The 9,277-nt window shown below is 49.5% G+C and overlaps 1 protein-coding gene across 1 annotated transcript; it reads left to right on the top strand.

Moving 5' to 3' along the window:
* Window positions 1–1,003: 1,003 nt before the first annotated feature.
* On the top strand, window positions 1,004–7,909 carry LOC104463587 (tRNA-dihydrouridine(47) synthase [NAD(P)(+)]-like; the record flags this gene model as incomplete). The annotated part of the gene is given in 11 exon segments (XM_010075972.1): window positions 1,004–1,015; window positions 5,104–5,145; window positions 5,234–5,380; window positions 5,477–5,593; window positions 5,941–6,006; window positions 6,097–6,207; window positions 6,602–6,698; window positions 7,145–7,220; window positions 7,517–7,674; window positions 7,677–7,704; window positions 7,781–7,909. Coding segments are annotated over 11 exon segments (983 nt in total), but the record flags the coding sequence as incomplete, so codon positions are not given.
* Window positions 7,910–9,277: the final 1,368 nt, after the last annotated feature.

The raw sequence follows: 9,277 nt of genomic DNA, 5'->3' as shown, positions 1-9,277 counted from the left end.
GCCCTGGCAGGCACAGCCCATGTTAGGCATTACCTAAATAGGATGGATACTGAGACAGCTGGAGAAATCTCTGTTAGCTGTCCCTGCTGGGCCTTTGGGAACGTGTGATTGCTTTCCACACTATGTGGGATGAGCACTCCCCTTCATCCTCTCATTTTTATTCTCCTGTGTATATCTCGGAGGTCCTGGTGCAGCTTGCCATGGTGTAGTGTTTGTTTCTGACAACTCTCAGAGGCTCAAGTCAAGACAAAAGCCCCATTCTGTCAGTCACTGTATGAATGCATGATTAGGCACATCCCCTGATCCAAAGACCTTTTGATTTAAACCTGCTGCTTTGTTTTCATAATGATACTAAAATCCTTTCCTAGTTTGCTCTTGTCCCCTTCTCATCCCCAGATTGACAGCAATTTGATTGCAGCAACTTTTTCCCCAGACAAAGCTATTGTCATCTGCTGGTTCTTCCTTCTTATCCTGGGTTCTTCCTTTTGCTACAAATTATCCTTGCTTTGCTTTTCCAGCTAGCCCTTTCAGATACTTTTATCATAGAATCATAAAATGGTTTGGGTTGGAAAGGACCTTAAAGATCATCAAGTTCCAATCCCCCTGCCATGGGCAGGGACACCCTCCACTAGACCAGGTTGCTCAAAGCCTCATCCAGCCTGGTCTTGCATCCCTTATGGCTTGCAGTCCTCTCATCTTCTAGCTCCTTGTTCTTCTCAGGTTTCAGCACATCCTCTCCTCTCTGCTCTCTTTTAAAGGGAAGCCCTTGCACTCACAAACTCAGCTATCCCTTAGCTGATCTGAATTCATGATGGCCAGTGTCCCCTTTTCTTTATCTCTTCATGCCTAACTTCATAAGTGTCTTCACAGTAGCTACATCTGAAAGCTTTGCTATCGGGTCAGAGATATTCCTCTCTTACTTCTTGCAAAAACAACTTCCTCTCTTTCCAGCCTCAAAATATGAATAGATAACTAACTGTATGAGTGTTTGCTTTTTTTCTAGGTAACAGTGAAGGTGAGTCATCATTCATCCATCATGTGCTTATGGTAAGGTTCAGATTTGTTATCAAGTGAAACAAACATCCCTCAAAAGGATGGGAATTAACATATGATCCTGTGATGATACAGAAAGTCTCTTTCTTTCTTCTGAAAGTCATGTTTTCAAATCTCACTTATCTGTTCTCACCTGTGATGAGCTCTGCCTGCCCAGGCATTTCCCCAGCTCTCCATGGAGAAGGCAGCAGCACCACTGCAGTGTTGCTCTTCCCTGACCGGGTTTGCAATGGGCACCATTACCTTCACCTGTCAGCACCTCTGCAGACCACTGGGTTCGACAGCAATGATGAGAACAAACCAAAACCAGAGGAGGGACTTATACCACTGCCCAGGGAGAGAAAAGGAGAGGGAGGGGAAGAGGGGAAAGAGAAATGAAGACCAAAACCCCATCTGCCTGAGGACACAGAGGTCATGTTAGCCAGATGGGTAATGAATCAAAAGGGCTTTTCTGGAGGTGGCTGGGCAGGGGGAGTTTCTGTTTGATAACTTGAGTTCTGCCAGGCTACCTCCCAGTGTTGGGTCACTCAAAGACCGTTATTTTGTTCCCATAATGAAAGAACTCTGCACCAACACAAAAAGGTGATTATTTTTTGTCATTATTTTGTGATTTCTTCTGTGATTATTTTTTTTCTCCATCTAGTCCAATTAATAGGTTTTGATGCCCAGTTTGAACTACATTTTGATCACTTGAAACTTTTGTATGAAATAGCTGGTAATTTAAGAGCGAGTCACACCAAGAGAAGCTCTCACTTGCCCGTGTGCCTGTTTCCTGCCCTGTTGTACATGAAAAGAATTAAGAACACCCTAAGCCAAGACAAATTTGAACTAGAATTCTCCAGTTATTTGAATCAAAAGGTGGTATTGATTATTTAATTACGTAGAAATGATCCAGATGCTGAGCATTTACTACAGATTAATGACTGTCCCAGAGCAGTTAATGGTCCTTCTCGCAGCCATCAATACAAGCTGCTTATTAATCCCTGGAAAATGGCTTGCATAACAATCAAAACCTGCTGTTAAAAGTTTATAAATAGATAAAAGTGTCACACGGATTTACGAGTGCTGAGGCTGAATGGGATCTGTGTGGTGTTTCTAGTGAATGAATGCCATGTGCGTGAGGTCATCTGATTGCCTGAATTGTCACAGAATCCCAAGTTGCTCTTTCGGATTGGAAAAGGGCACGTAAGAAAGTGCCAAGTGGCTGGAGTCCTATCTACTGACTGGGAAATAATTACTTTGCTGCATACTAAAGAGCACCTTCATTCTAACAGCAGTGCTCTGCTGTTTTTAGTATATAGCCTGAAACGCACATAAGGGAGGCTGTGCGGCTGTACTGCTTCATTCCCTTGCTTTGTTTTTAAGAGCAAAAAAATACTTCCATATACACACACATAGAGAACTGACCCAGGTCCCCCCAAAGCCCAGCGATGGGCTCAGCAGGCGTAGGGGTCTTGCTAGGCTGGCATCTGTATTATTCAGACAAAGATCTTCAAAGGAGCCCTTCAAACCTGGGTCTCTCCCCCCCCTCCCCCCGCATACTGCACTGTTCTAACAATGGACACCATACGCGCTGCCAGTGAAAGCTGATTTCAGAAAACACATTGCCCCTTGGGGCTGGCAGAGCTGGGAGGATGCACAGACCCCAGTGGATGGGGCTGCTGAGGGCAGGGAACTGCAGCGATGCTGTGTCCCACCGGCTGCGGGGTAGCGGTGACTTGCCGCTGCGCTGGCACTCATGCTGTCCCTTCTGCCTGGGAGCTCAGCTGACAAGCCAGTGCGCCGGGGACCTGTCTCCTGGGGGCTGCAGCACCCCCACCATGGCACAGCCCAGCTAGAGTCACCAGGGCACCACCCTTCAGTCCTCCGTCCTCTCGGCAGCCACTGTCCCCCCAGCTAGCTGTCCTCACTCTCCTAACCCTGCCAGAGGAGCAGTGGTTTGTTATTGCATTTTAGTGGTGACTAATAAAAAGGATATAAACATGCTGCTGTCTGGAGCCTGAGAAGGCTGCCCGGAGGAGAGGAACAGGTCTGTGGGAGCATCCTGTCCCTGCCAGGAATTAGGGAAGTGGCTTCCCCATATCCAACCAGACCACAAACCCTGAGGAAAGATGAGAAATTACTTGTCTCCCTCAAAGAATCAGACAGGAGGAGATGTGCGGGACCTTCCTGAATCACAGCTTCCAAGTCTGCTAACACGGCTGCCTCTGTTTCTTTTTAGCAGACCAGTCTCAACTGGGCAAAGACACGCTACAGTGTGATGCTGCACCAGAGAGAGTTGTCTTTGAACTGGAGAAGTTGGGTTCCACGAGGCCCCAGTCCCTTGCCTGCTTACACCGTGCACTGTGCACCTCTCTCCTTTTCTGGCGCAGAGGCTTGGGGTCTTAGTGACCACCATGCAGCAGCAGCTGGCGCAGGGGCTGAGATGCAGGAGAGAAGCAGGCACATGAGTGGGCTGTTGCTGCCACTGCAGAAGCGTGGGATGTACATCCCAGAGCGGGCACATTGCCTGAGTGGTCTGCAGGTTGGAGAAAAAGATGATGTATCTCACCAGAGACCTTTCCTCTGACCTTCAAAACTCCTAGACAGAGAAAGCTGATGCAAAGATCCTCTGCCTCACCCACCGCTTTGGCCATGCTGTCTCCCCCTACCCCGCGCCTCTACCTTGGGCTCCCTGTTCTCTCTCGCTGCAGCCTGCAATTTGTAATCATGCTCTCACCGCTCCATGGCCTGCAGCCTCTCTACCTCTCCTTTCTCATCCCAGTCAGTGAGCTTATTCCCACTGTAAAGCGTTTCCTGCATGCCCCTTCCACAGCCCACTCCTGGGATTTTTTGGTGGGTTGCATCCCACTCATGGGAGGAGTCAGGATATAAACAAGTGCTGAACTTAACTAGTTATCCTCCCTCAAACTCTTCTCAAATCTGTTTTGCTGTACTTCCACAATACCTGGCCAGCTCTCGGGTGAGATATGCACTGTGCACCTCACTGCACTACCTGCCAGAGAAAAAACGCCTCCCTAGGGCCCCCCAGACCTGACTTCACATTGACTGGGTGCCTACACCAGGCAGGACCCCTGTCCTGTGCTAACAGGCTGTGTAGTGCAGAGGGACACCAGCCCAGTAAGCAGCCCCAAGAGATTTCTGTGCCCAAGAGCTGAGAGAGGCAAATTTACTTCCCTGTGCTTGCCCAGGAGCACTGCACCTGTCTGTCAATGGCACACGGCATCCAAAGCCCGGTGCCAGGTGAGGCAGGAGCAGGACCCCAACCTCTCAGTGCAAGGCAGGGCTGCTCGGGCTAAGGGGAGCACATTCCCCATCGCCTCCATCTCTCCCCATCTCCTCCCTCAAGCAGAAATCCCAGGGCGGACGGCAGCTCCGTTGGGGATGTTCCACTTAATGCAGCAGTCACTGCCATCTAGTGGCATCGGGGATGGATAATCAACCACCCCAAACTGCCGGAGGCACCCACCAGCACCCCTCTGCTGCGGGGCCTCATGGATTCCCCTTCTTGCTTTTCTCCTTTTTGTACTCAGAGCCAAAGGTGAATACTCGATGTGGCGTTTTGGAGCAGAGATGGGGGGAAGGTGAGCACTTGGGGTTGTGTTGTCATCCTCAGAGTGGTGAGAACCAAGCTGCAGCCCCTTGCACGTGGAAATGATCTGCAAGGAGAGCCCAGGCTGGGCCTTGCTGGTTTGTCTGTGCCGCGGGGTGCTGCTGGGGTGAGAGCGTTGCCTCCTTCCTCTCCTCCTCGGCCCCTCCATCCTTGCAGCCGTTAGCCAGTCCTGCAGCCCTCTGTTTCTGTCACTGCTTTGAGTTTCCTCCAAGCTGAGCAGTGAAAACAAATTGAGAGGTTCGAGTTTGTGGTTCTTTTATCCAAACCGTACGTTCTTAGGGAATAGCTGAGGTTCTCAAACAAAACCAGTGATTTCCTGGGTTTCCCACTGAATTTTACTCAAGGCAAGTCATAAACTGGGTAACTGGAATATCTTCCTGTTTCCCCACTGCTGGTTTAGCTCTGCTCACGTGCTCCTCCATCCTTTTTTTTTCCAGGTGGAAATCCAATGCAAGCTCTACTTGGCTCCGCTGACCACAGTAGGTGGCTAATTCTCTCCTTTTGTCAAAATTTGATGTTTCCACATTGTGGAACAGAGCAAATCTGACAAAATTCTCTCTCTTTCAGTGTGGTAACCTCCCTTTCCAGAGGATATGCAAGTGCTTCGGTGCAGATGTCACCTGTGGAGAGATGGCTGTGGGCACAAACCAGGGCCAGTCCTCCGAGTGGGCTCTCCTCAAACGGCATCATACCGAAGACATTTTTGGGGTGCAGGTGAGTGCTATCACCTTGATAACCAAAGGAATGATAACTCACTTCTGGGGAGAAAAGCTCCTTCTTGAACTCATGCAAACCGTCCCGCTGTGGCAGCTGGAGGGAGCGTTTCCAGAAACGATGACCAAATGCGCAGAGCTCCTGAACCAGACAATTGAAGTGGACTTTGTGGACATCAACATTGGGTGTCCCGTCGACCTGGTCTACAAGAAGGTAAGAAGATGTTCTGCAGGACGTTTTGCTTCTTTCAATAGATCCTTGTCTTCTTCCTCATCCCCTGCTGCCTGATCCGTTCCTGCCAGTCCAATCCAGACCTCCCAGTTCATTTACAAGAAGGCGAGTAATCTGTTCAGGGAGCAGGGAACAGTTAACTGCCCGGCAGCAGGCAGAATTTGGGTGGGAAAAGAGCTGGTTTTTTGTTGAAGAGTCGCCTTTCTCCAAGTCTTGAGCTGCTCCAAGCCTTACCCCCGAGGAGAGGGCCGCTGTCGAGCAGCTCCGAGGAGGCTCTTCACTAGGAAAGGAGATGCAAAGTCTTGACCATGTCACTTTTTATTCCCCAGGGAGGTGGCTGTGCTCTGATGACTCGATCCAACAAGTTTGAACAGAACGTCCGCGGGATGAATTCGGTGAGTGAGGACACTTGCTGGCAGCGGGAGAGGAGCCGATGGAGCCGACTCCTGCCCCAGTCCAGCCTTTTCACTCTCCCCTTTCTGCAGGTGCTGGATGTCCTGCTGACCATGAAGATTCGGACGGGGGTGCAAGAAAAGATTAACGTAGCTCATAAATTAATCCCCAAGATCTGGGACTGGGGAGCAGCCATGGTCACGGTACAGGGATACTTGCTGTGGCGTGAGGTTGTTGGCTGGTGTCTGGGGAACTCTGTTTGCATACTGTGGGGGTGACCTTACTCTTTCCAAGGCCGAGGAGCTCTTTCAAACACTTTTAACCAGCTGAGTACTACCTTTTAGTATTTTCTGCTAAGAACAGAGAAAAATTCAGATGCAGGGAGTATTTTCCTAGGTGCTCCTGACCCTTGTATCCATTCTAAAGAGAGATGGTTCCCACAGCACTCTGGAACAGAGGTTTCAGCCAAATAATCCTCGTTATAGCAGGGCTGGGGAAGTGACGGGACCGTCTCATTTGTGTGGGGAAGAGCACTCCCATTCTGCCCTGCCTCCTCCGGGGCATTTGCTGAGATTTCACCGCGACTTTCTCCCCTAGCTTCACGGCCGATCCAGGGAGCAGTGGTACACGAGGAGTGCTGACTGGGACTACATTGCAGAGTGTGCTAAAACAGCGAGCCCCATGCCTCTTTTTGGTAGGTGTTTCTGTTGTTTTGTCGTGTGGACTGAAAGTGCTGCGTGTTTGATTGGAAATATCCTTAAAAAGAAAAAAAAATCACACTCCCAAGGACATTCACCTTGGGGGAAAGGTTGGAGTATCCCTACTGCTGCTAGTGACTCGACAGAGGGAGCCAACACCCGGTTTTTAGTAGGTCCTTTCTCCATTGGGCACTGCGGCACGGACAGTCCCAGCTAAAGCAGGGGAGGGGAGGATAAGAGAGGAGAACGCTCCTTGTCCTTGTAAGGGGAACATGAATCAGAAACATCCCTGGGAGTCTCCAAACAGGAGCCCCAGAACCTCCTCGGACAGTCTGGCTCTTGGCCCCCGTGTCCCTTTGGAATTTTATCCCATGCCTGGATTAACTTACTTTGACTCGCCCACATCTATCGCTTTGACCTCTGGCTTCTCCCTTCTGCACAGGCAATGGTGATATTTTGTCTTACGAAGATGCTAATCGAGCCATGCAGCTGGGCGTTTTGGGAATTATGATTGCAATGCAAGTGCCTGTGTTTCCCCTTTGCTATTGGTGCAAGAGCAAAAAAAAAAGGAATTAAAAAAATTCCTAAACAAACCCAAACCACTAGAAGTTTCCTCTTGGTGAAACTACTCTTTGAAAATTGTTAAAATCAGTTTCCATCTGTGGGAACTTAACAGCAGCTTCCTGTTGAAATTGAAAAAAAAAAATAAAGCGGCGTTGGCTGGCAGGTCAGCGCTGGAAAGTCTCTTGAATTGGTTGGCATCTTCCGAAGCATCGGTTGTGGGAATAACCATGCACTTTTTTTTTGGCTGCAGAGGGGCACTCATCAAACCGTGGCTTTTCACTGAAATTAAGGAGCAGAGACACTGGGATATCTCCTCCAGTGAGAGGTTTGATATCCTCAAAGACTTCACCAACTATGGCCTCGAGCACTGGGGGTCCGATACCCAGGGGGTGGAGAAGACGAGGAAGTTCTGCTGGAATGGCTCTCGTTCCTCTGCAGGTAATTCTCCCCGGCCGAGAGGATCGTTAACACACCCAGCCTGTATCACACACCGTGCCCTTACGTGTCACCACAGGTATATTCCAGTTGGCTTATTAGAATACCTACCTCAGAAAATTAATGAGCGGCCACCTTACAACGTGGGGAGAGACTATCTGGAGACGCTGATGGCCAGCCAAAATGTGGGCGATTGGACTAAAATAAGGTAATAAAGCATTGAATTCCGTTTAAATTGCTACGACGGGACATGGCAGAGCCTCCCAAAGCTGCTGTGCCTGGGTGCATCCTCCAGAGAGGGGCGGATGAGCTCAGCGCAACGATGGGTCGTCTCAGGATGGGTCCCCGACAAGCCCCCTGCAGCCTCGTGAAGGGATGCTCTGTCCTTCGCAGGTCTGCAAGCACTCCCACAGTGGCCTTCCTATTTGAAGGATGTGGACAGAGAGAAATTAAAATAAATTACTAAAAACATGCACCAATTGGATGGAAAACTTGCAGGTAGAAGGGATCCTGGTGTCCTGTTTGTTGTGGCAGGTGGTGCTGGTACAGGCCTGTGAGACAGAGCAGCTAGGAAAGACAGCAGTCAGATTAAAATAAAAGTTTTGGGGGGTTAAAACTGATTTTTGAATTAATATTTTGTTTATGTGTAGATCAGATGATAGTAGTATCTTTTTTGTCCTGATGGTAATTAAACACCCCAGAGCGCAGGCTTTTATGAACAGATCTGGCGAACACCTGCCAAGGACAACACATCCTGCCTCAGAGATGCAGATGTTCTTTCTCTTACAGGTCTCTTCAGTTCTTCACTCTATTAGCTTTTAATGGTCCCCATAAAAGAAAGTGAAGGAGGCATGTTCTTGCTTTTTCACTGAAGAAAATGCTCAGTTACAGCTACAGGAAGGGGGAGGAGGAGTATGCAGAGCATCCCCTAGAGAACCTTAAATTATGTTATTCAACTGAACAATTAGGTCCCACCAGGAACACATTTTCTTTAGTTACGAGCAGTGAAGTACTTCAAGTATTTATTGATGTACTTCAGCTTACATTTTGATGATGCTGGTTCTTTTTTTCCTTGCATTGCATAGTGGCAATAGAAAATTCAAAGCTGAAGAACGTGGATATAAGAGATGCTCTGCATTAAGAGGAAGAAGACACTTGGCATATTCTTCTCCCCTCAATCGCAGCATTAAATTTCTGAGAGCCTGTGCCTGTAACCAGAAGGGAGGCACAGCATCCAAAACGGGCCGCAGAGCCACGCTGGGGAACAGAGCGAGGTCTCCAGCAGCACAACCACCCACCAGGCCCTGGCGGCTTGACACAGGCCGCGCTGTGCTCATGGGAACCGCTGCCACCCGGCTGCAGACACACCTCAAGACACCGTAACCCCGACGGACAGCTGCGGGGACTTTCTGTGCCCACAAGCAGCAAGGGCACCTGCAGGCCCCCCGCCCGACCACATCACCCGTGATCCCCCCACTAGAGGCGGTGGCACCGCCCGTTCGCACCGGCTTCTTTTTCGCTGCCAGTGAAGGACAGCCCTGTGGGAAAACTCGTATTGTTCTGAACACGAAAAGCA

The sequence above is a fragment of the Pterocles gutturalis genome, unplaced genomic scaffold, assembly GCF_000699245.1.
Source record: "Pterocles gutturalis isolate BGI_N339 unplaced genomic scaffold, ASM69924v1 scaffold6848, whole genome shotgun sequence".
NCBI lineage: Eukaryota > Metazoa > Chordata > Aves > Pterocliformes > Pteroclidae > Pterocles > Pterocles gutturalis.
This window is presented reverse-complemented; position numbering and strand designations above follow the sequence as displayed.